The 26,815-nt window shown below is 46.7% G+C and overlaps 1 protein-coding gene across 1 annotated transcript in view; it reads right to left on the reverse strand.

Annotated features, from left to right (window-relative positions):
• Positions 1-26,815, reverse strand: part of SCAF8 (SR-related CTD associated factor 8) — a 1,046,706-nt gene that overhangs the window by 682,805 nt on the left and 337,086 nt on the right. The window contains 1 exon segment of the mRNA XM_030198392.1: positions 16,317-16,490. Within this exon segment, the coding sequence (XP_030054252.1) occupies positions 16,317-16,490 (174 nt within the window).

The raw sequence follows: 26,815 nt of genomic DNA on the forward strand, positions 1-26,815 counted from the left end.
TACTCTCTTATGATGAAATTTAGTATAAGGAGCATGGGCTACCAAGACTTGAAGCTCACTAACTCGAGCTGAAGTAACAGCAACCATGAAAATGACCTTCCAGGTCAAGTACTTCAGATGGCAGGAATCCAGTGGCTCAAAAGGAGCTTTCATCGGTTGGGTGAGGACGACGTTGAGATCCCATAACACTGGTGGAGGTTTGACAGAGAGCTTACGGAGTTGGTCTTCAGACCAGACTCTGACAAGTGTAGAAGGTATTCAAGCAGGGTCTGTGTAGGATAAGAGCGAGAATCTAGGGCCTTGCTGTAACACCAGATGGCAAACCTCCTCCATTTAAAAGAATAACACCTCTTCATGGAATCTTTCCTGGAAGCAAGCAAGACTCGGGAGACACCCTCAGAGACCTAAGGATGCAAAGTCTAAGCTCTCAACAGCCAGGCCGTGAGAGCCAGAGACTGGAAGTTGGGATGCAGAAGCGCCCCCTCGTTCTGAGTGATGAGGGTTGGACAACACTCCAATCTCCACGGTTCTTTGGAGGACAACTCCAGAAGAAGAGGAAACCAAATCTGACGTGGCCAAAAGGGCGCAATCAGAATCATGGTTCCGCGGTCTTGCTATAGTTTCAGCAGTCTTCCCCACCAGAGGTATGGGAGGATATGCATACCCAATATGCATTACCCCAATGAAGGAGAAAGACATCTGACGCTAGCCTGTCGTGGGCCTGAAGTCTGGAACAGAACTGAGGGACCTTGTGATTGATCTGAGTGGCAAAATGATCCCCCAAGGGGGTGCCCCACTACCGGAAGACCTTGCGTACCACGCCCGAATTCAGCGACAACTCGTGGGGTTGCATAATCCTGCTCAATCTGTCGGCCAGACTGTTTACGCCTGCCAGATAAGTGGCCTGGAGAAACATGCAGTGACGGCGAGCCCAAAGCCACATCTGGACGGCTTCCCGACACAGGGGGAGAGATCCGGTGCCCCCCTGCTTGTTGACATAGTACATGGCAACCTGATTGTCTGTCTGAATTTGAAAAAATGGATTGGACAGCTGATCTCTGAAAGCCCTCAGAGCATTCCAGATCGCACGCAACTCCAGGAGATTGATCTGAAGACCTGATTCCTGGAGGGACCAAGCTCCATCTACATGAGCTCCCCAACCCAGGAGAGATGCATCCATGGTCAGCACTTTTTGAGGCTGAGGAATTTGGAAGGGACATCCCAAGGTCAAATTGGATCGAACTTTCCACCACTGAAGGGAATTGTGAAATTCGGTTGAAAGTTGGATCACATCCTCTAGATTACCCGCAACTTGATACCACTGGGAAGCTAAGGTCCATTGAGTAGATCTCATGTGAAGGCGCGCCATGGGCATCACATGAACTGTGGAGGCCATATAGCCTAACAGTCTCATCATCTGCTGAGCTGTAATCTGCTGAGACGCTCTGGCCATGGAAACGAGACAGAAGGTTGTCTGTCCTCATCTCGGGAAGATAGGCCTGAGCTGTCTGAGAGTCCAGCAGAGCTCCTATGAATTCTAGTTGTTGAACTGGAAGAAGGTGGGACTTTGGGTAATTGATGACAAACCCTAGTAGCTCCAAGAGTCGAATAGTCACCTGAATGGACTGTAGAGCTCCTGCCTCTGAGGTGTTCTTCACCAGCCAATCGTAGAGATAAGGAAACACATGTACTCCCAGTCTGCATAGCGACGCTGCGACTACTGCCAGGCATTTTGCAAAAACCCTGGGCGCAGATTCGAGACCAAATGGTAGCACACAATACTAGAAATGCTGTGTTCCCAGACGGAACCGAAGATACTTCCTGTGGGCTGGAAGTATCGGGATGTGTGTAAAGGCATCCTTAAAGTCCAGAGAGTATAGCTAATCATTTTTCTGAATCATGGGAAGAAGGGTGCCCAGGGAAACCATCCTGAACTTTTCTTGGACCAGATATTTGTTCAGGGCCCTTAGGTCTAGGATGGGTCACATCCCCGCTGTTTTCTTTTGCACAAGAAAGTACCTGGAATAGAATCCCAGCCCTTCTTGCCCTGGTGGAACGGGCTCGACCGCATTGGCGCTGAGAAGGGCAGAGAGTTCCTCTGCAAGTACCTGCCTGTGCTGGAAGCTGAAGGACTGAGCTCCCGGTGGACAATTTGGAGGTCTGGAGATCAAATTGAGGGAGTACCCTACCCAGACTATTTGAAGAACCCACCGGTCAGAGGTTATGAGAGGTTTGGTAAAAACATTTTAACCTTCCCCCGACCGGCAGATCATCCAGCACAGGTACTTTTATAGCGGCTATGCTCAACTGGAGCCAGTCAAAAGCCCGTCCCTTGCTTTTGCTGGGGAGTTGCAGGGGCCTGTCTGGGCGCACATTGTTGAGCCTGAGATGGCTGTCGGGAAGGTGGATTGTACCTACGCCTATTGTAAGCATAGGGAGCACTCCTCCTTCCCCTGGAAAAATGTCTACCTATTGAGGTAGATGCTGAAGGCGCCCGGTAGGAGAGTTTGTCGAGGGCGGTTTCCCACTGGTGGAGCTGCTCTACCACCTGCTCGACCTTCTCACCAAAAATATTATCCCCCCATCAAGGAACATCCGCAAGCCGCTGCTGGGTCCGATTGTCCAGGTCAGAGGCACGCAGCCAGGAGAGTCTGTGCATCACTATACCTTAAGCAGCAGATCTGGATGCAATATCAGAAGTGTCACAAAGCACTCCTGGACAGGAATTTACGAAACGCCTTCAGCTGCCTGACCACCTCCTGAAAAGGCCTGGTGTGCTCTGGAGAGAGCTTATCCACCAAGTCCGCCAGTTGCTTAACATTGTTCCGCATGTGAATGCTCGTGTAGACCTGGTAGGACTACATAGTAACATAGTACATGACAGCAGAAAAAGACCTGCACGGTCCATCCAGTCTGCCCAACAAGGTAACTCATATTTGCTGCTTTTTGTGTATACCCTACTTTGATTTGTACCTGTGCTCTTCAGGGCACAGACCGTATAAGTCTGCCCCGCACTATCCCCACCTCCCAACCACCAGCCCCACCTCCCAACCACCGGCTCTAGCACAGGCACAGACCGTATAAGTCTGCCCAGCACTATCCTCACCTCCCCAGCCCTGCCTCCCAACCCCGGCTCTGGCACAGACCGTACAAGTCTGTCCAGCACTATCCCCGCCTCCCAACCACCAGTCCCGCTTCCCACCACCGGCTCTGACACAGACCGTATAAGTCTGCCCAGCCCTATTCCCGCCTCCCAACCACCAGCCCCGCCTCCCGATCTTGACTAAGCTCCTGAGGATCCATTCCTTCGGCACAGGATTCCTTTATGCTTATCCCACGCATGTTTGAATTCCGTTACCGTTTTCATTTCCACCACCTCCCGCGGGAGGGCATTCCAAGCATCCACTACTCTCTCCGTGAAAAAATACTTCCTGACATTTTTCTTGAGTCTGCCCCCCCTTCAATCTCATTTCATGTCCTCTCGTTCTACCACCTTCCCATCTCCGGAAAAGATTCGTTTGCGGATTAATACCTTTCAAATATTTGAACGTCTGTATCATATCACCCCTGTTTCTCCTTTCCTCCAGAGTATGTATACATGTTTAGTTCAGCAAGTCTCTCCTCATACGTCTTGTAACGCAAATCCCATACCATTCTCGTAGCTTTTCTTTGCACCGCTTCAATTCTTTTTACATCCTTAACAAGATACGGCCTCCAAGACTGAACACAATACTCCAGGTGGGGCCTCACCAACGACTTATACAGGGGCATCAACACCCCCTTTCTTCTGCTGGTCACACCTCTCTTTATACAACCTAACAACCTTCTAGCTACTGCCACCGCCTTGTCACACTGTTTCGTCGCCTTCAAATCCTCAGATACTATCACCCCAAGATCCCTCTCTCCGCCCGTACCTATCAGATTCTCCCCGCCTAACACATACGTCTCCCGTGGATTTCTACTTCCTAAGTGCATCACTTTGCATTTCTTCGCATTGAATTTTAATTGCCAAACGTTAGACCATTCTTCTAGCTTCCGTATGTCCTTTTTCATGTTTTCCACTCCCTCCGGGGTGTCCACTCTGTTACAGATCTTAGTATCATCCGCAAATAGGCAAACTTTACCTTCTAACCCTTCGGTAATGCACTCACAAATATATTGAACAGAATCGGCCCCAGCACCGATCCTTGAGGCACTCCACTACTTACCTTACGCTCCTCCGAGCGAATTCCATTCACCACCACCCTCTGGCGTCTGTCCGTCAACCAGTTCCTAATCCAGTTCACCACTTCGGGTCCTATCTTCAGCCCATCCAGTTTATTTAAGAGCCTCCTGTGGGGAACCGTGTCAAAAGCTTTGCTGAAATCTAAGTAGATTACGTCCATAGCTCGTCCCTGATTCAATTCTCCTGTCACCCAATCAAAGAACTCAATGAGGTTCGTTTGGCACGATTTCCCTTTGGTAAATCCATGCTGTCTCGGATCTTGCAACTTATTGGCTTCCAGGAAATTCACTATCCTTTCCTTTAGCATCGCTTCCATTACTTTTCCAATAACCGAAGTGAGGCTTACCGGCCTGTAGTTTCCAGCTTCTTCCCTATCACCACTTTTGTGAAGTGGGACCACATCCGCCGATCTCCAATCCCTCGGAACCTCTCCCGTCTCCAAGGATTTATTAAACAAATCGTTAAGAGGACCTGCCAGAACCTCTCTGAGCTCCCTTAATATCCTAGGGTGGATCCCATCCGGCCCCATGGCTTTGTCCACCTTTAGCTTTTCAAGTTGTTCATACACACTCTCTTCCGTGAACAGTGCTCTATCCACTTCAATCTCATTTGTACTTTTTGCAGTCCATCGCGGTCCTTCTCCAGGATTTTCTTCTGTGAAAACAGAACAGAAGTATCTATTTAGCAAATTTGCTTTTTCTTCATCATTATTCACATAGCGGTTCGCAGTATCCTTTAGTCTCACAATTCCCTTTTTAGTCATTCTCCTTTCAGTAATATACCTGAAGAAAATTTTGCCACCCCTCCTTACATTTCTAGCCATTTGTTCTTCCGTTTGCACTTTCGCCAGACGTATCTCTCTCTTGGCTTCTTTCAGTTTCATCCGGTATTCCTCCTCGTGTCCCTTTTCATGAGTTTTTTTGTATTTCTGGAACGCCAACTCTTTAGCCTTTATTTTCTCAGCCACTTGCTTGGAGAACCATATTGGTTTCCTTTTTCTCTTGCTTTTATTTACTTCCCTTACATAAAATTTTGGACAGGAGAATAGAGGTAGGCCTTCCTCCCAAAAGAGTCTAAAGTCCTAGCTTCTCACCCCGGGGGCGCCGAGGCGAAATCTCTAGTACTTCTGGCTCTCTTGAGAGCGGAATCCACAACCGCAGAATCATGAGGTAACTGCGACTTCATCAACTCAGGTTCTCCATGGATTCGATACTGGGAATCCTCTTTCTTGGGGATGGTGGGATTAGATAATGGTTTCATCCAATTCCTCAGCAATGTCTCCTTAAGGACATTATGCAGAGGGGCAGTGGATGACTCTTTAGGTGGCGAAGGATAGTCAAGGACATCGAGCATCTCAGTCTTGGGCTCATCCACAGTTTCCACAGGGAAGGGAATGCCCACAGACATTTCCCGAACAAATAATGAGAAGGAGAGACTCTCCGGCGAAGAAAGCTTCCTCTCAGGTGAAGAAGTGGGATCAGAGGGAAGACCATAAGACTCCTCAGAAGAGAAATATCTGGGATCTTCCCCTTCATCCCAGGAGGCATCCTCCTCTGTATCGGACAAGAGTTCTCTAACTGCAGTCCGAAACCGGGCCCGTCTCGACGCCGAGAAACCATGTCCCCTATGGTGATGACGAGAAGTCGGCTCCCATGCCAGCGGAGATGAAGCTCCCTCCAATGACGTCGAGGGGTAGCCGACATGGGTGGCAGCCGAGGCCGATGCCGCAAGCGGTAATGGCGTCGGGGACCTAACCACAGGCACGGAGCCAGCTGCTGCTTCCATCGATGGTACCGAGGGCGCAAGCACCCCCGGTACCGGAGCAGACTGATGCAGCAGCCCTTCCAGAAGTCCTGGAAGAATGGCTGGAATGCTCTCCTCCAGAGTCGATGTCGAGGAAGGCTGTGGGGCCGGTACTGGAGTTGAAGTTAGAATCTGTGAAGGCCTGGGAGGCAGTACCGGGCTGTTCGAAGATCGACCCGCCAACACCTCTTGTATGGAGGGTGAGCGCTCCTCCCGGCATCGACGCTTTCCAAGCCCCAGAGCTCCCGGTACCGTGTCTAGGAGACCGGTGCCGATGCTTCTTCGCCTTCACTGGAAGCACATCACCGGTACTCCTCGGTACCGATGAGAACGTGGAATCCACGCGCCTCCTCGGGGTCCCGGTGGGCCTGCCCAGCAGGAGCATTCGAGACAGGTGGAAACCCACTCAACGGCTCACTACTCCCAGCTAAAGGTGAAGTTCGGACAGCCATTCATTGCACTCGTGATGTCGATGCCATCCCCGGTGTCGATGTGGACGCCGAGGAATCAGTCGGAGTTCCGAAAAGACGGTCCCGAAGAGCTCTTCTCAACGCCTGTGTCCGTTTTTTCAAACTCAGACACAACTTGCAAGCGTCTAGTCGATGGTCGGGCCCAAGGCACTGGATACACCAGGAGTGTGGGTCAGTGCCCGACAACGACCGCTGGCACCGAGCACACTTCTTGAAGCCGCTGGGAGGCTTCGATGACATCAGCGGAAAAATCGCGGCAGCGAAATCAAATAGCTCGATTGTGGAAACCAAGGGCACAAAAAAAAAGGAGTACCGCAGACGTGCGATCAAAGAAGGCCGCAACAGAAACGAAAGGAAACTTACCAGGGGACAAAAAGAAAGAAAAAAGAGGGTTTCTTTTTTTTTTTTAAACTGGAAAGAAAAAAAGACAAAAAAGGCGACGAAAAACAAAAAGAAAGCGATAAACACACACAAAAGGCGCCTAAGTTTTTCCTGAGACCTGAGGGAGACAGACCGACACGCAGCTACTCTCCACCGCGGAACAGAAAAAACTGAGGCGGGAACAGACGCGCGGGTGGGAAGATGGCCGCACATTTGCAGTACGTCCATCCCGCGCCCTACTGGCTGTCACAGAGGTTTTTTTAGATTTTGCTGGAAAATCTCCGTTCCTGGGGCCGCCGTGGACGCCGACCCCATATGTGAGAACAAGCAGCCTGCTTGTCCTCAGAGAAAGCACCAAACACAAAGCAAGTACTGCATGGGATGAAAACACATCTGCCATAATAATACCTGTGCAGAGCTGATGACTGACCAACCACTGAGGCTCCTGACCTTGAAAACAGCCAGCCCGCACCAAACCACCGTAAGGAGCCAAAATGCAAAAGACCAGTACAAAACAAAAGCCACAAAAATACAGAACCCAATGGTAATTAACAATTGAAAGCAGTACTCATCCTCGCCAGCTGAAGGAAATGCAGTCACAGTCTCTGTGCAAACAAGTGCTGGCTTTGACAATACTCAACCCCCTCCATAGTCTCACAGTTTAAAAACTGTACACTTGAGACTGGCAACATGCTAGCTTTAGCTCTCTGCTTCCTTTTTTTTTTTTTCTTTTTGAGCTGTGAGGAAGGAGAAGCAAGCACCTGGAAAGGGAGGGGGACGAGATCTCGAAATCTGAACGACAAGCGAGGTGATTAACTCTGCCGATGAACCAAAACTATTCACAAATGTCAAAATATATGTGGACTGTGAAAAATCGCAGGAAGACTTTAGGAAACTAGAGGACTAGGCTTCCAAATGAGAGATGAAATTTATGTTTTAACTGTTTTATTGATGTCACAGTTTACAACATGCATAGATCAATAAACATATACTTAATACAGATCTCTGTCTTCTTTAACAAAACCTTTAACTGAAGTGTCATCAAACTTTTCTGTGAGTTTTCCTCCCTCTCCCCACCCCCCATCCCCCCTATACCCTTGCTTTAATGTTTGTCACATCAACATAATTCAAATAGGCATACATGTCATTTTTAACTTTCCATTCCTCCCCCCCCCAGTGAGTGAGTTCACCAATAGGCTGCGAGCTCTGCCTGATAGAGCCTGCACATACGGTTCCCAGATTTCCCAGAAACGTTGTTTACTTCTAGGGCTACTGTTCATAGCACGTGCTTCCATCCGCACCAGGGAATGAAGCGAACTCCTCCACTGCCAAAAGGATGGTCCTATTTCCTGTGTCCAATATTGTAAAATACATTGTTTCCCAATAATAAGTGCCTTATATATAAATAAGCTTTCTTTGTATCGCATAATTGACCCACTTCCCCCCAGTCCTAAGCACAACAGTTTTAGGTGTGAGCCCAATCTTCTTATGCAGCAGAGCATCGCAATATTCCAGCACTGGACCCCAAAACTTTTTAATAACAGAACATCCCCAAAACATGTGATACAGTGTTGCTCTCTGAAAATTACATTTACTGCAATGTGTTGCTTGCAGTCTACCTGCATAATAAGCCTGTATGGGAGAGAAATATGCTCTCAGAATGATTCTAAATTGTATCTCCCTATGTCTGGCACTAGTCACTTTATGTACAATCTCCTTCAATGACTGGGCTATATCTCCACTGCTAATCTCTACCCTCAAATCCTCAGACCATCGTCTAGCCACTGCCTCATAGCTTCGGTACGGGGCAATCATACTTAGCTGTTTATACAGTGTTGACACCGAAGTCTGTTCTCTTCCCTGAGGCAGAAATAAATTCACCAGTAGCTCATACATCCCTCTATCACATCTTTCTCTATGTAAGTGCTCAATATAGCTATGAAGCTGATAATAATCATACCATGTCACATTCTCTACTCCCACCATATCCTCTAAGGCCTCCCTGGATATAGCCTTCCCCATTTCTTGCATAACATCTGCCACTAATACCACTCCTTCCTGTGCCCACTTTATAAATTTCGGGTGAGCATTCCCTGGTTCAAATGCTCCATTCCCAACTAGTGGGAGGAGATCCGTACACCGTGGATTCTTATTTAGTCTCCTCAATATGTACTGCCATATACTTCGCATTGGGTGTAATAAAATATGATGGCGCCATTCCTTAGGTAACATTTTACCCTCAACATGTAACATATAATAGGGATGATATGGTCTAAACAATGCACACTCAATATTCCATGCCGTATGCTCTTCTGTTTCCAAAACCCAATCCGCTAGGTGCCGAGCCAAGCAGGCCCAATTATATTGTTTAATATCGGGCAGCCCCAAGCCTCCCTCTGTCCTTTTCCCATAAAGATAGTCCAATTTAACTTTAGCCTTTTTCCCACTCCAACAGAACCTAGACATCATTCCTCAAAGCTTCTTTATATCTTTAGTCTGTAATACTATGGGTAGCTGTCTTAGTACATACAGCCATTTTGGAAAGAGCATCATTGCATACAAAACAACTCGCCCACTTAATGTTATAGGTAGCCCCTCCCATACTGCTAACTTATGTCTCGTATACTGTAGTAACTTATCAACATTCTGTCTATATAATCTACTCAGGTCTCCAGTTAGTGTTATGCCTAGGTATTTAAACTCCTTATTCGCCCATCGCAGTGGAAACTTTCCCTTCCATTGCTCCCTTACCGTATTGGTTGTGGGCAATCCCTCTGATTTTTGAAAATTCAATTTAAATCCCGAGAAGGCCCCATATTCTTCAAAAACCTCCATCAACACCGGCAGCAATCTCTCCAGTCTAGCTAGATGAACCAAAATGTCATCGGCAAACGCCGAGATCTTAAATTCTCTGATTCCCAATTTTATACCTTCAATCTCAGTGTTACCCATAATTTCCCTGATCAAGGGGTCCAACGTGATAGCAAAAAGTAAAGGGGACAGAGGGCATCCCTGTCTAGTTCCTCTATTGATTACAAAGGTTCGAGAGTACGCTCCGTTGACTAACACTCTCGCCATAGGGTTCTTATATAATATGGAGATTGCTTGTGTGAAATAGCCTTCAAAGCCATATGAGAGATGAAATTTAATATGCACAAATGCAAAGTGATGCACATTCGGAAGAATAATCCAAATCATAGTTACTTGATGCTGGGATCCACCTTAGGAGTCAGCACTCAAGAAAAAGATCTGGGTGTCATTCTACACAATACACAATCTTCTACCCAGTGTGCAGTGGTGTCCAAAAAAGCAAACAGGATGCTAGGAATTATTAAGTAGAGGAGTGTGGTAGCCGTGTTAGTACACTCTTAAGGTTATCAATAGAAATCAAACAAAATAAAACATGGAAAAGAAAATAAGATGATACCTTTTTTTATTGGACATAACTTAATACATTTCTTGATTAGCTTTCAAAGGTTGCCCTTCTTCGTCAGAAGAAAGGGATGGTAAATAAGACCAAGACTATTATAATGTCTCTGTATCACTCCATTGTACAACCTCACCTTGAGTATTGTGTTCAATTCTGGTCGCCATATCTCAAAAAAGATATGGGGAAATTAGGTTCCTATCTTGGTAATTTTCTTTTCTTTAGTCACAGCAGATGAATCCATTATGAATGGGTTGTGTCCACTTACCAGCAGGGGGAGATAGAGAACACTGAAAACCATGGTGCCTCCTGGACGGCTAGCTCCATCTGCCTCTCAGTATTTGAAGATTCCAAAGCAGTGTTAAACCGCAAAGTAGAATAACATGAACTTTCCTCACAGCGAAAAAAGACCCCGGAACAGGGGCAGTAACTCAAAAGAGGGACGAACTCAACCTCCTGTAGTAGAACAGAAATCCTGAAGACTGTTTTCCAACTTCTCTCAATGAGGGAACATGTCTGCAGGAAAAACTGAGAACAGAGTCAATCAGGGAGGGATCATGGATTCATCTGCTTTGACTAAAGGAAAGAAAATTACCAAGGTAAGAACCTAATTTTCCCTTCCTTGTCATCAGCAACAGATGAATCCATTACGAATGGGATGTATCAAAGCAATCCCTAGATAAGGCGGGAACAAGCCACACCACGAGCAAGCACTTGTGCTCCAAAAAATGCGTCCCTCATGGCAGCCACATCTAGCCTGTAATGATGGGCAAAAGAGAACTTAGAAGCCCAAGTAGCTGCACTACATATCTCTTGAAGAGAGAGTGCTCCCGTCTCAGCCCAAGAAGAAGAAATCGCTCTTGTGGAATGTACCTTAAAGGCCAGATAGCAGATATGCAGAAAAAAATGGCTTCCTTAAGACAAAGGGCTATAGTGGCTTTAGACGCTGGAGACCCTCTGCGAGGACCTGACAACAATACAAAAAGGTGATCAGAGGTCCTGAAAGCATTTGACATCTGCAGATACTGCAACAGAGCCCTGCGCACATCCAGAAGGTGCAACTGCCCAAAGGATTCTGGAAACTTATCCCTAGTAAAGGAGGGCAGATAAATAGGCTGGTTTAGGTGAAACGCTGAAACCACCTTAGGCAGGAAGGAAGGCACAGTACGTACCATTACTCCGGACTCCGAAAATTGCAGAAATGGGTCTCGACGGGACAGCGCCTGGAGCTCAGACACCCGTCTCGCCGATGTGATGGCCACCAAGAAGACTGCCTTTAAAGTCATATCCTTCTCCGAAGCCCGCCAGAGCGGCTCGAAGTCGCGAACCCTGCAGAGCCTTCAATACCAGCCCCAGGTTCCAAGCCAGACAAGGTGCCCGCACGGGAGGACGCAGCTGAAGCACCCCTCTAAGAAACCGTGCAATGTCTAGATGCACAGCTAAGGAGAGGCCAGCGACCTTCCCTAGAACGCATGCCAATGCTGCCACTTGCACCCGCAAGGAATTATAGGCCAAGCCTTTTTGTACACCATCCTGCAATAAATATCAAATTTTTGTGCCCACCCACCGTAAGGGGAACTGCCCATTCTGGGCAAGTCACTTAACCCTCCATTGCCCATTTAAGCCGCATTGAGCCTGCCATGAGTGGGAAAGCGCGGGGTACAAATGTAACAAAAACAAAAAGTCAAGAATCGGCGAGATAGAAGCCTGCATGGGTGTGATCGCCTTTGGAACGCACCAAGCCTCAAACTGACGCCAAATCCAGGCATACGCAACGGAAGTGGACCACTTCCGGGCCTGCAAGACAGTGGAGATGACCTTGTTAGAATAGCCCTTCTCTCTCTATTGCACCCTCTCAATAGCCATGCCGTAAGACCAAAGCGGCAGGGATCCTCCATGGTTACCGGGCCCTGCATCAACAGGTTCGGTACGAGAGGCAAAGGAAGAGGAGCTCCACCAGCATCTGCCGGAGGTCCGCATACCAGGGCGCCTGGGCCAATCCAGGGGAATGAGAATTGCCACTCCCTGGTGCAATCGAATTCGCAGGGGAACTATCAAGGGCCAAGGCGGGAACACATATAGGAGGCCCAGAAGCCAGGGTTGAGCCAAGGCATCCAACCCCCGCCGAGCGAGGATCTGTCCATCTGCTGAAAAAGCACGGGACTTTGGTATTTGTGCTTGACACCATTGGATCCGCTACCGGCGTTCCCCATTTGGCACAGAGTTGAAGGAACACTCCGCTGGGTCGATGTGGTGTCTGCTTAGATAATCGGCTTGCACGTTGATCTGACCTACAATATGAGCTGCTGACAAGAACTGTAGATGCAGCTCAGCCCAGTGGCAAATCTGAGCGGCCAGTGCTCTGCACTGCGTTCAGCCTTGACGATTTATGTAGGCCACTGCCGTCATATTGTCCGACAGCACTCTGACAGCCAATCCCTCCAAGGTCGACTGAAAGGCCAGCAACGCCTGGAAAATTGCTTTTAACCCCAAGCGATTGATGGACCACTTCGATTCTTCAAATGTCCACAGACCCTGGGCATGCCTCTCCAGGCAATGAGCTCCCCAGCCCTTCAGGCTGGCATCGGTTGGCACCAGTCAGCGAGAACTAATGGCATTCCTCACCGCAGCATGCTGTCTGAGAGCCACCACTCCATGCTGAGTCGGGCCGCACGGAGCCAACTGAGTCTGCACTGATAATCCTGGGAAATGAGAGACCAACACTGTAGCAGGGAACATTGCAGCAGTTTCATGTGCGCTGTCGCCCAAGGCACCACTTCTAGGGTGGCCGTCATCGACCCCAAGAGCTGGACAATGTCCCAAGCTCGCGGGTGAGGCATCCTCAGGAGCAGACGGATCTGGGTCTGAAGCTTGCATTTCCTTTGCTAGGGAAAAAAAAACAACTCCGAGGCCATGTCGAACCAAACCCCCAAATACTCTAGAGATTGAGAGGGGGTCAGGTGACTTTTGGGTATATTGACGACCCAGCCCAGAGATTGCAGTACTGAGACCACTCTGGCTGTTACAGCTACTACCACCATTACATTGGAAAAGGATCGGGGAGCTGTGGCGAGGCCAAAAGGCAAGGCCCGAAACTGAAAGTGTTTTCCCAAAACCGCAAACCGGAGAAACCGTTGGTGCGGGGGCCAAATAGGGATGTGCAAATAAGCTTCTTTCAGGTCCAGAGACGTGAGAAACTCTCCTGGCTGTACCGCCGCAATGACCGAATGCAGGGTTTCCATGTGGAAATGCCGTACTTTAAGTGACTCGTTGACCTTCTTCAAGTCCAGAATGGGCCAAAAAGACCAGCCTTTTCGCGGCACCACAAAATAAATGGAGTAACGACCGCAGCCACGTTCGGCGGGAGGCACAGGGATCACCGCTCCAAGGTGCAACAAGTCTTGCAAGGTCTCCTCTACCGCTGCCCGTTTGACGGCAGTGCCGCATCGGGACTCCAAAAACACATCTCTCACCGGGGCAGTGAATTCCAATCTGTAGCCGTCTCTGATCAGGTCCAAAACCCACTGATCTGAGGTAATCTTGACCCACTCCTCGAGAAAGAGGGAAAGACATCCTCCAACTGCAGGAATCGAGGAGTGGGCCGGCGCACCATCATTGAGAGGGTCGCCCATGAACTCCAGGCTTTGAACCAGCCGCTGCGGAGTATTTGTCCAAGCGAAAGGAGTTCCTCTGCTGAAAACAGGTACGAGAAGTGAACCCAGCAGAACGCCCTGGACGGTACCTTCTAGCTTCACGGAAGCGAGGTCTATAAGAGGAGTGGACCGCCTGGCTCTTGGAGGAAGGCCTCGGCCTATCTTTGGGCAAGCGCTGGGGTTTAGGACCTCTCAGGCCTTTAACAATTTTTTTTTTTGTTTTGTTTTCAACTCCTCACCAAATAGGAGAAGGCCTTGAAAGGGCAACTTCACCAACTTTTGCTTAGAGGCCATGTCCGCTGCCCAATGTCGTAGCCAAATAAGATGGCGAGCCACCACTGCTACTGCCACTTGTTTAGCCGAAGCTCTGACAATATCATAAAGGGCATCAGCCAAAAAGGACAAGGCCGACTCCAGCCACGGAGCCACATCCGAGAAGAGCTCCGCTCCATCTCCGGGCTGTTCCACTGCCTGCTGCAACCAAGCCAGGCAGGCTCTAGCAGCGTTTTTATAACTACATATATACATAGATATGGTCATGATCAGAAAAATGCATTTTGTATTTACTCATGGATTTTTCCCCATTTTAAATTGTTTTTTATAGCTCCCCTCAATCCTTTGCATCTCCACCTGTGTGGAATCTTCCTCTCTGAACTTTGTGGCACTGCACCAACAGATAAAGCGAATCCTACAAACCTGTAGAAGGTATTCTCCGAGGACAGCAGGCTGATTGTTCTCACTGATGGGTGCCCAGCCCCCAGACACTGAAGACACGACGCGTGTCTATCAGTGAGCGAGATTATCTTGGTGCACTTTTTGAAGCCGCTGGAAGGCTTCGATGACATGGGCGGAAAAATCGCACCGGCGAAATCAAAATTCGCAATGATGGCAATAGGCACCGAGAAAAAAAAAAAGGGAGAAAAACCCGTACGGGTGGCCAACAAGGCCGCTCCCGAAAGCGAAAGGACACTTACTCGGGAAAAAAGCTAGAAATACGGGAAAAAGGGAAACTTAAGTTTTTGGTTTTTGTTTTTTTTTTTTTTTTGAAACCAACACAGAAAGTAGAAAAGCGAAAGACGCGCGAGGTCTTCTGAGGGGCACGAAACGGCGGCAAAACACGACCGTCCCGAGCGCGACCAAAAGAAGACTGACGAACACGAGCCGGTTCGGGCGGGAAGACAGTAGCGCATGCGCGGTGTGCATGGGCGCGCGAGGGCTAGCAAACGTCTTTGCTAGTGAAGCTTCCGATTGGAGGGGGTTCCGTGGACGTCACCCATCAGTGAGAACAAGCAGCCTGCTTGTCCTCGGAGAAAATAAATGATGCACCAGCAGAATAATGTGCAAAAATTCTGCACATAGTATGACATTCACCCAAAATTTACCTAATTACCACCACCAATCTCTACATATTCTATCACAGCACTATCAACCCCCCACAACAATTCCCAAACTTTAGTCCAGGTGTTGTTGGGTGTTTTTGGATGGTAGGTTTTTTGTTTTTAAGAACAAAGAAAACAGATGTGACACAGTTGAGCTCTATCCCTCAAACAAGACACAGCAAACAGACAACCAAACCTATTATTCCAAGAGACAGCAATGTGAAGTGAATGAAGTGGAGCAGCATAATGGTCAGAGAAATAGGATGCAAACCATAAAGGCCAAGGTTCAAATCCCACCTCTCTCACTGTTGCTCTTTTGTAACCTTAGGCAAGGAAATAATTTGTATACCTGAAAATAACTTGCCTGGAATATAGATTTAGAAAAAGCCAAGATATAAATCTAAAAATCCAAATTCAAAATTCAAACAGTCATGCAGAGCTTCCTAAAGAAGGTTAAGTCTTAGGACTGAGACAACTTTGGTTGCTAGGCAAACTATGGTGAATCCTGCCTAAGTATAACAACAACAAGAAAAAAATCACTGCTTGGTAACAAAACTGTGAATGGTACTTTTGTCATTATAGTGCTCTTTTTACTATGGATTAAAAATAATAATAATAATCATGTATACTTTCTAAGTTTCCGTTCACGCCAAATAAATCTTCTGAAATCCAAATTTTAAGAAGCATGCAAAGCACTATCTATCCTATGACAATATCATCTGGTAAATGGATAAGCCGATAACACCCCCAAAACATTGCAAACTGCTGAAAATCAATGTGCAAATGTGATGCACTGAGACATAGTAATCATACAAGTTGGAAGTTTTTACTAAACTAATAAGAGATTCTTCAGATGTATACATCAGTCCATCTGCCAGTTCAACAAAAAGTGTTAAACACTATATACATTCCAGTCTTCCCCATGACCATGAGAAACTTGAAACACAATTTAATGGCTTTCTTAATTCAAGGTTATACCTTGCTAAGAGAGACACTCTGTTCCAGTGGATTCAGTGTGCTGGATGCTGCTGCTGCAGTAAGTTGTGCTGTTAGGGCCTGCAGTTGTACAACTAGGCCAGCATCTAATGCCTGAAGCAGAGAGGGTTGAGGTTTCTGCTGCTGGATCTGTAGCGTCTGTACTAAATGTTGCAGCTGAAGGAAGAGATGAAAAGGAAGAAACTTGATTTAAGAATAAGTCTTATTAACTTTCAAATCTCAGAGCTGACTGTAAATATTAACAAGATATTGAGTTAACTGCAAAGTAAAGAAAACACTGTGCAAGTTCAGGACTAAGTGCAGTCTCAGGAAAGATAATAAGTTGTACCTATGACACCTAGTGTCAAGAGTATTACTCAACTTGTCTTACAGTGTACAGCATTCAGTACAAGTCCTTTATATTCGAGTGACACAGGGATACAATATGTCCCCATAGGTTCTGTCTTCGGCCCCACCTGTCCCCGTCTCCATCCTCCTCCCCCCCCCCCCCCCCCCCCCCAATCACTGCAGGTTCAGGTTCTGTCCCTGTCCCATCCCTGTGGGCTTTGTTCTCATCTGCAGAAGCCCCGAAAACCTCCCACCACCACCACCCTCTACCCTTCCAACCCCAATAATAGCTAATTTCTACTACCCCAAGGAATCCTAATCCACCCTATTAAAATGTACAGGGGTACAAAATACAACCCATTCTGTATGCCCTAGAGGGGAGAAATATGCCCTATGAAGCACTGTTATGATTTTTCAATCTGTGGATGAATAAGAAGTCATCAACAGGATTCAATCTAGCTCTCCTAAGAAGACATCTTCTATTTCAGGAAGGACTGTGGAAGACAGAAGAGTGCTGGTAGCAGGATGTACAGGATCCCCCATGCAAATTTTGCTAGCAGTGGCCAGCATGTTTGCTTGTTTTTCCAAAAAATAAAAATATCATTATCTGCATCAAACATAAATAACAGTCCAGTTCATTAAAAGACTTCAAAGTAAAAAGTGACACGGGGACAAAGTTTGTCCCCATCCCCGCCCCGTCGGATCTGTCCTCGTCCCCCCGGGCTCTGTCCCCAATCCGACCCCATCCCTGTGTCCTTCTCTACTTTATATCACAGAATTTTTAACATGTTACAAATTCAAATGAAGAACATTGTTAAAACAAACTCAAAATCAAAACTATAAATGTTTTCTTGAGACCTAGCTTACTTCTATTCTAACATTAGGTCAATGATGGTTAAAGTTGTGTACTACTGTTTTATTTATTTTTTACTAAAATCTGAGATACAATGATTATCCAGTAGGGGTCAGCAAACTAACAGGAACTCTGCTTCTATATAGTGAAGTTTCTATTCCTTTCCGACTCCAAGGGGTCATCGCCCTTCTATTTTTTATTATTCTATCACATCAATCAGTGGCCTGCCTACAATGCTCTTTGTAGATTGGCACAGTCAACTCAAAGGTGTTCATCAAGTCAGCCTTTCCCTTAGGTAATGTAAACTATTTCCGCCCCCCCCCCCCCCCCCCCAGGAAGCTCTGGCGGATCTTTCAGTAGAGGAGCCTGAGCTCCCTGACACCACATCACTGTTTTTCTTACTCCATATATCTGTCTGCACATATACTGCTGTCCCCTGTTCCTCAATAGCAAGACTGGAATCCAAGATACCATCTGACTATTTAAGAGAATTCAACAAAAAATAATACCACTACGAATCTGAGGACAATCCAAAAATATAACCCTCCACCACCACCACAACAAACCATGATACCACTGTCTTGTCTGTTAACATTTAACAAATCTGACTGTACCCAACTTCTGATCATATTTAAACATTCTAGCTTGCACTTATTAATATTTGCTATATGTTTTGAAGGCATGAACAAACGTGTGGATAAAGATGAGCCACTTAATGTGTATCTAGGTTTTCAGAAAGCTTTTCACAAAGTCTCTCATGAGAGACTCCTGAGAAAATTAAAGGGGCCTGGAACTCAGAGGGGAAGCCAGGGAGAGAGAGAGGGAAGGGAAGCCAGGGAGAGAGAGAGGGAAGGAGGGGGTCATGGAACTCGGAGCCCCACACACACACACTCTCTGTCTCTCACATAAACTCTCTCACACACACACACTGTCTCTCTCTGACACAAACACATATACAACTCTCTCTCACTCATTCTCTCTCTCTCTCACTCACTCACACACACACTCCATCTCTCTCACACTCTCTCTCTCTCTCTCAAACATATACACTCAGAGGAAAACCTTGCTAGCGCCCGTTTCATTTGTGTCAGACACGGGCCTGTTTTACTAGTAGTTACATAATGCTAGGTTCCACATTAGGCATTACCACCAAGGAAAATGATTTAAGAGAATTCAACAAAAAATAATACCACTACGAATCTGAGGACAAACCAAAAATATAACCCCCCCCCCCACCACCACCACAACAAACCATGATACCACTGTCTTGTCTGTTAACATTTAAATCTGATTGTACCCAACTTCTGATCATATTTAAACATTCTAGCTTGCACTTATTAATATTTGCTATATTTTTTGAAGGCATGAACAAACATGTGGATAAAGATGAGCCACTTAATGTGTATCTAGGTATTCAGAAAGCTTTAGTGGAATTAGAAAAGGAATGGAGAAGGGTAACCAAAATGATTAAGGGAATGGACGGATTCTCATATGAGAAAAGGCTAAAAAGGTTAGGGCTCTTCAGCTTGGAGAAGGGGCAGCTGAGGGAAGATATGACTGAAATCTACAAAAACCTGAATAAGGGGAACTTATCAACGTGAATCAATTGTTCACTCTTTCAAAAAGTACAAAGACTATGGAGTGGAGGAGTGGCCTAGTGGTTAGGGTGGTGGACTTTGGTCCTGGGGAACTGAGGAACTGAGTTTGATTCCCACTTCAGGCACAGGCAGCTCCTTGTGACTCTGGGCAAGTCACTTAACCCTCCATTGCCCCGTGTAAGCCGCATTGAGCCTGCCATGAGTGGGAAAGCACGGGGTACAAATGTAACAAAAATAAAATAAAATACTTTATAAATTACATAGTGGTACATTTTTAAAAAATAGCAGAAAATACTTTTTAACTCACCGTATATTTAAGCTCTAGTAACTGGTAAAAACAGTTCATGTAGCTATGTTTAAAAGAAGTTTGGACAAATTCCTGAAGGAAAAGTCATGGGAAAGCCACCGCTTAGCCTTGGGATTAAGTATCATGGAATCTAATTGCTTTTTAGGACTCTGTCAGGTACTTGTAACCTGGACTGGCCTCTTTTGGAAACAGCATACTAGGCTAGATGGTTCCTTGGTCTGAACCAGTACAGCAACTCTTATGTTCTTATGAGAGGGAGAGGAGAAGCACTGCAGCACCCCTGAAAACATACCCAAACCAAGGGGGGTCAAGATGGCATCGGAGTAAGATGCTAGTTTTAGATACTCCCACAATTGGCTTTATTACCTGAAGCTTTGCAATACAATTTCTTCTTTGACATGCCCAAATGCAGGGGAAAGCTGCGGAGAGTTCCTCCGGCTCCATCAACTATGCAACAAACCGCTATCACTACCTTCGCAGTTCCCTTTTCGTCAGGCACTTCTGCTGCTGGGGTGGGAAGAGCCCCAGCCTGGAGAGAGTGCTTTTGCTGAGATCAGGAGGACCCTTACCACCCCCCACCAACAATTCCTAGAGCCACCGTTCAAAGCCTGCCTACTAAGAGAACTGGGAGCTGCAAGTGATTCTGGTTGGTGTCGTGGGGCTGGGGAAGGAAGGGCACAATGGAGGAATGAAACCAACTGCAATGCAAGTGGGAGCACTGGTGTTGCTATCGGGGGTGAGCATGGCATAGATTCCAGCAATGCAGGAGGAGACAGTTGCTAGAGCAATGGTCATCAGAAGCAGGAAAATTGCCTGCTACTTCGGCTGTTGCTCCTCTGCTGAAGTCGCTGTTGATGCTAGATGTGGTGACTCTCAACACTCTGCTGATGGCATTGGAGAGTCTTCACCAGGATTGCTACTTTTTTGTTTCACTATCTGCTACTTCTGCCGTTAAACTGTAGGACTTGGAAGCTAAAGTTAACTCCTGCACTGCTAAAGTTGATATATTGCATAAATCTGTTGGTGAACTAAAGTCCTCTAAATCAGTACAAGGTCTTAATGGTGCGGAAAATTGAAAACCTGAAACTAAGATTTTTAAATTTTCCACAATTTAGGCTATCTCCGGTGAGAGACCTTTTTCACAGTTCATTGAAGACTGTGCTGAAATTTCCGTAAGCGGCTTTTCCGACTCTTTAAAAAAAAAAAAAAAACCGCTATATGACTTCAAAAAAACAAAAAACAAAAAAACTAGTGACCGAGCCCTGGGTAGACTTAAATATTTTAGATACTTTGAAAATCTTCAGAGTCTGAATTAGTAGCTAGATACACTTTATTGGTCCCTCTTGTTTTCCATCAAGACAGGGATTCGGTTTTGATATTGTATTATAAAGACTTCATTTATGGGAAGAAAGGTACAGGTGTTTCCTGACGCGTCCAAGTGGACACAAGGAAGGCGAAAGAAGTTTTTGAAATTCTGTTCTACAGTAACTTTACTAGCAGCTTCCTTCCAACTTAGATTTCCTTGAAAATATTTTGTAGTTTACCAGAATGTGCAGTATATTTTCTCTGAACCTGCTCAACTGACATTCTTCTTGGAAGGCAAGGGTGCTACTCTCACTTGACCCCGGTTTGCTAGGGCTATTGTGGATCTGTTATGTATAGAAAGGTGAGGGTTTCTCACTCTTTAGTTTCTTCTTTACTTTCCCCCTAATTTTGCATCCATCTTGTATATTATCATCATAGCTAAGAGCTTTGCTTCAAGGCCTGACTTTGGTTCAGGATCTAAAAATGACAGAGAAGCTTACAGGCCTGTAACTCTAAACTGAACTCTAGAGTTACAGTAGAATTCATGAGCTGTTGTAACACCCTCATGCAGCAAAATGAGGACGGGGCTAACAGGATGGTATGACCTACCAACAGGGCAAAGTCAGATACACCCAAGAAGATATCGTCAGAATGCAGAACTGAGAAGAAGGAACCGTCTGAAAATAACAAGAAGCAGCATAAGGAGTGTCAAAGCAAATGCAAGGCGCAGATAAAGAAGGCCAAGAGGGATTACGAAAAAAAGGTAGCATTATAGGCAAAAGAACATAGCAAAAAAAATTTCAGTATATTAAAAGCAGTAAGCCAGCAAAGAATCGGTTGGGCCGCTGGATGACAGAGGGGTAAAAGGGGCGATCAAGGAAGACAAAGAAGTAGCGGAGAGATTGAATAAATTCTTTGCTTCGGTCTTCACCGAGAAAGATTTGGGTGGGATACCGGTGTCGGAAATGGTATTTCAAGCAGACGAGTCAGAGAAACTTACTGACTTCATGGTAAACCTGGAGGACGTAATGGGGCAGTTCAGCAAACTGAAGAGTAGCAAATCTCCTGGACCAGATGGTATTCATCCTAGAGTACTGATAGAACTAAAAAATGAGCTTGTGGAGCTACTGTTAGTGATATGCAATTTATCCTTAAAATCAAGCGTGGTACCAGAAGATTGGAGGGTGGGCAATGTAACGCCGATTTTTAAAAAAGGTTCCAGGGGAGATCCGGGAAATTATAGACCGGTGAGTCTGACGTCGGTGCCGGGGAAAATGGTAGAGGCTATTATCAAAAACAAAATTACAGAGCACATCCAAGGACATGGCTTACTGAGATCAAGTCAGCACGGCTTTTGTGTGGGGAAATCTTGCCTGACCAATTTACTTCAATTCTTTGAAGGAGTAAACAAACATGTGGACAAAGGGGAGCCGGTTGATATCGTGAATCTGGATTTTCAAAAGGCATTTGACAAGGTACCTCATGAAAGGCTACAGAGGAAATTGGAGGGTCATGGGATAGGAGGAAATTGGAGGGCCATGGGATAGGAGGAAATGTCCTATTGTGGACTAAAAACTAGTTGAAGGATAGGAAACAGAGAGTGGGGTTAAATGGGCAATATTGACAAAGGAGAAGGGTAGTTAGTGGGGTTCCTCAGGGGTCAGTGCTAGGACCGCTTATTTTTAATATATTTAAAAATGATTTAGAGATAACTATATCACTAATTCATAAAAGGCTAATGGAGAACACCACACAGAGACAGTTGACACATCTTATGAGAAAGTGGTCAGCAGATTTGCAAAAGGAGGTCACAGCGCAAACGATATTGACTAGCATAAGCCAAATCCCCAAGAAAATAAGTAATGCAGACCCTTAGGGAGTGTCAGGGCAGAGTGCTGTTCAGAGCATATACATCTACGCTGAGATTATATAAAATGGGGAAGGTGGGACTCGCTGCAATGTGGTAAATGTGGAGATTCAACGTGTTCCTATTTTCATGCCATGTGGGAATGTCCAGAGATCCAGAACTTTTGGGTAAAGCGGAGTACTTTTATGGGACGTATACTGAACAAACACATATCAATGAAACCAGAAAATGCCTTATTGGGAGTGGAGACGCTGAGGGGGGCTGGTGCTGTTCATCATAACTTGCTGTTGTATATGGCGTATCTCATAGGTAAAAAATGCATTTTAGCCAATTGGGTCCATACGGAGGCTCCTTCCTACTAGCAGTGGCGTAATAGACAGGGCTGTGGAGTCGGTACAAAAATCCTTCGACTCTGACTCCTCAGTTTATGGTACCTCCGACTCTGACTCCTCAGTTTTTAATATGTATTTTTTTTGCATGTTGACTGAAAGAGTGCAGCATGTTAATGTTTGGGTTTAAAATCTATGTCATTGTGACTTTTTATTTTATTTATTAAAGAAACTATAAATATTCATTAATCCTAAAGTTTAAACAAAAAAACACACATAAAAAAACAAGGTTATGTTTATTGTTTTTTTTATCAAGTATAAAGTCATCATAGCATTAGCAAGTATAAAAATCTGGAACAACCACATCCTTTGGAAATTCTAGAACAACATCCTTTGGAAATTAGAACAAAATCAAAGTTAACCTACATAAACCAAAAACATTTGGAAAACCTAAAACAACATATATATTATTTAAACTTGGCATATATAGCGTAGAATAGCTGTTAAACATAATCCACAATTAACTAATATATTGTTCTTAGAAACAGAATTGCTTCTGCCAGATCCTCCTTCATAGAAGCCCTTAAATCTGATTTGATTATTTTCAGTGCTGAAAACAGTCTTTCAACAGTCTCTCTGCTGCCTTATCTGTGTGTGCTGAATGATCTTCTCTTGGAGCTTAAGTTCACTGTGGGGTCCGAGAGGAGGTGCTCTACAGCAGGTCAGTAAATGCAAAGGGAGACTGAGCAGAGGAAAGCTCTCCAGCAAAATAGTTCAGCTGGACTTCACACTAGTGAAACAACTAGGTACTAAGCTTTATTCACAGCAGAGAAGTACTTTATTCAAATGTATGAGGAGTCTGAGTCGGTACATTTTTGCCGACTCCAACTCCGACTCAATGTACGCAAAATTGCTGCCAACTCCGACTTCACAGCCCTGCAATTTGGAGGCTTTTTTTTCGTTACATTTGTACCCCGCGCTTTCCCACTAATAGCAGGCTCAAAGCGAATGCTACATACCTGTAGAAGGTATTCTCCGAGAACAGCAGGCTGATTGTTCTCACTGATGGGTGACATCCACGGCAGCCCCTCCAATCGGAAACTTCACTAGCAAAGGCCTTTGCTAGTCCTCGCGCGGCCGTCTTCCCGCCCGAACCGGCTTGTGTTCGTCAGTCCCGTAAGTAGCAAGACAAAGACAAGGGAAGACACAACTCCAAAGGGGAGGCGGGCGGGTTTGTGAGAACAATCAGCCTGCTGTCCTCGGAGAATACCTTCTACAGGTATGTAGCATTCGCTTTCTCCGAGGACATGCAGGCTGCTTGTTCTCACTGATGGGGTATCCCTAGCCCCCAGGCTCACTCAAAACAACAAACATGGTCAATTGGGCCTGAGCTACCAGGGCCTGAAGCTCACTGACTCTACGAGCTGAAGTAACTGCCACCAAGAAAATGACCTTCCAGGTCAAGTACTTCAGATGGCAGGAGTTCAGTGGCTAAAAAGGAGGTTTCATCAGCTGGGTGAGAACGACATTGAGATCCCATGACACTGTAGGAGGTTTGATGGGGGGCTTTGACAAAAGCAAACCTCTCATGAAGCGAACAACTAAAGGCTCTCCTGAGATCGGCTTACCTTCCACATGGTAATGATATGCACTGATTGCGCTAAGGTGAACCCTTACAGAGTTGTTCTTGAGACCAGACTCAGACAAGTGCAGAAGGTATTCAAGCAGGGTCTGTGTAGGACAGGAGCGAGGATCTAAGGCCTTGCTGTCACACCAGACGGTAAACCTCCTCCATAAAAAGAAGTAACACCTCTTAGTGGAATCTTTCCTGGAAGCAAGCAAGACACGGGAGACACCCTCCGACAGACCCAAAGAGGCAAAGTCTACGCTCTCAACATCCAAGCCGTGAGAGCCAGAGACTGGCGGTTGGGATGCAGAAGCGCCCCTTCGTCCTGTGTGATGAGGGTCGGAAAACACTCCAATCTCCAGGGTTCTTTGGAGGACAACTCCAGAAGAAGAGAGAACCAGATCTGACGCGGCCAAAAGGGAGCAATCAGAATCATGGTGCCCCAGTCTTGCTTGAGTTTCAACAAAGTCTTCCCCACCAGAGGTATGGGAGGATAAGCATACAGCAGACCTTCCCCCCAGTCCAGGAGGAAGGCATCCGATGCCAATCGACCGTGGGCCTGAAGTCTGGAACAGAACTGAGGGACCTTGTGGTTGGCTCGAGATGCGAAGAGATCTACCGAGGGGGTGCCCCACACTTGGAAGATCTGGCGCACCACTCTGGAGTTGAGCGACCACTCATGAGGTTGCATAATCCTGATCAACCTGTCCTCCAGACTGTTGTTTACGCCTGCCAGATATGTGGCTTGGAGCCACATGCCGTAACGGTGAGCCCAGAGCCACATGCTGACGGCTTCCTGACACAGGGGGCGAGATCCGGTGCCCCCCTGCTTGTTGATGTAATACATGGCAACCTGGTTGTCTGTCTGAATTTGGATAATTTGATGGGACAGCCGATCTCTGAAAGCCTTCAGAGCGTTCCAGACCGCTCGTAACTCCAGGAGATTGATCTGCAGATCGCGTTCCTGGAGGGACCAGCTTCCTTGGGTGTGAAGTCCATCGACATGAGCTCCCCACCCCAGGAGAGACGCATCCATAGTCAGCACCTTTTGTGGCTGAGGAATTTGGAAGGGGCGTCCCAGAGTCAAATTGGTCCAAAACGTCCAACAATACAGGGATTTGAGAAAACTCGTGGACAGGTGGATCACGTCCTCTACACCCCCAGCAGCTTGAAACCACTGGGAAGCTAGGGTCCATTGAGCAGATCGCATGTGAAGATGAGCCATGGGAGTCACATGGACTGTGGAGGCCATGTGGCCAAGCAATCTCAACATCTGCCGAGCTGTGATTTGCTGGGACGCTCGTACCCGGGAGATGAGGGGCAGCAGAATGTTGGCCCTCGTCTCCGGGAGATAGGCACGAGCCGTCCGAGAATCCAGCAGAGCTCCCATGAATTCAAGTCTCTGTACTGGGAGAAGGTGGGACTTTGGGTAATTTATCACAAACCCTAGTAGCTCCAGGAGTCGAATAGTCATCTGCATGGACTGTAGAGCTCCTGCCTCGGAAGTGTTCTTCACCAGCCAATCGTCGAGATAAGGGAACACGTGCACCCCCAGCCTGCGAAGCGCTGCTGCTACCACAGCCAGGCACTTTGTGAACACTCTGGGCGCAGAGGCAAGCCCAAAGGGTAGCACACAGTACTGGAAGTGACGTGTGCCCAGCTGAAATCGCAGATACTGTCTGTGAGCTGGCAGTATCGGGATGTGTGTATAAGCATCCTTTAAGTCCAGGGAGCATAGCCAATTGTTTTGCTGAATCATGGGAAGAAGGGTGCCCAGGGAAAGCATCCTGAACTTTTCCTTGACCAGATATTTGTTCAGGGCCCTTAGGTCTAGGATGGGACGCATCCCCCCTGTTTTCCTTTCCACAAGGAAGTACCTGGAATAGAATCCCAGCCCTTCTTGCCCGGATGGCACGGGCTCGACCGCATTGGCGCTGAGAAGGGCGGAGAGTTCCTATGCAAGTACCTGCTTGTGCTGGAAGCTGTAAGACTGAGCTCCCGGTGGGCAATTTGGAGGTTTCGAGGCCAAATTGAGGGTGTATCCTTGCCGGACTATTTGGAGGACCCACTGGTCAGAGGTTATGAGAGGCCACCTTTGGTGAAAAACTTTCAACCTCCCCCCGACCGGCAGATCGCCCGGCACAGACACTTTGACATCGGCTATGCTCTGCTGGAGCCAGTCAAAAGCTCGCCCCCTGCTTTTGCTGGGGAGCTGTGGGGCCTTGCTGAGGCGCACGCTGCTGACGAGAGCGAGTGCGCTGGGGCTTA

This window comes from Microcaecilia unicolor, chromosome 3, assembly GCF_901765095.1.
Source record: "Microcaecilia unicolor chromosome 3, aMicUni1.1, whole genome shotgun sequence".
Classification (NCBI taxonomy): domain Eukaryota; kingdom Metazoa; phylum Chordata; class Amphibia; order Gymnophiona; family Siphonopidae; genus Microcaecilia; species Microcaecilia unicolor.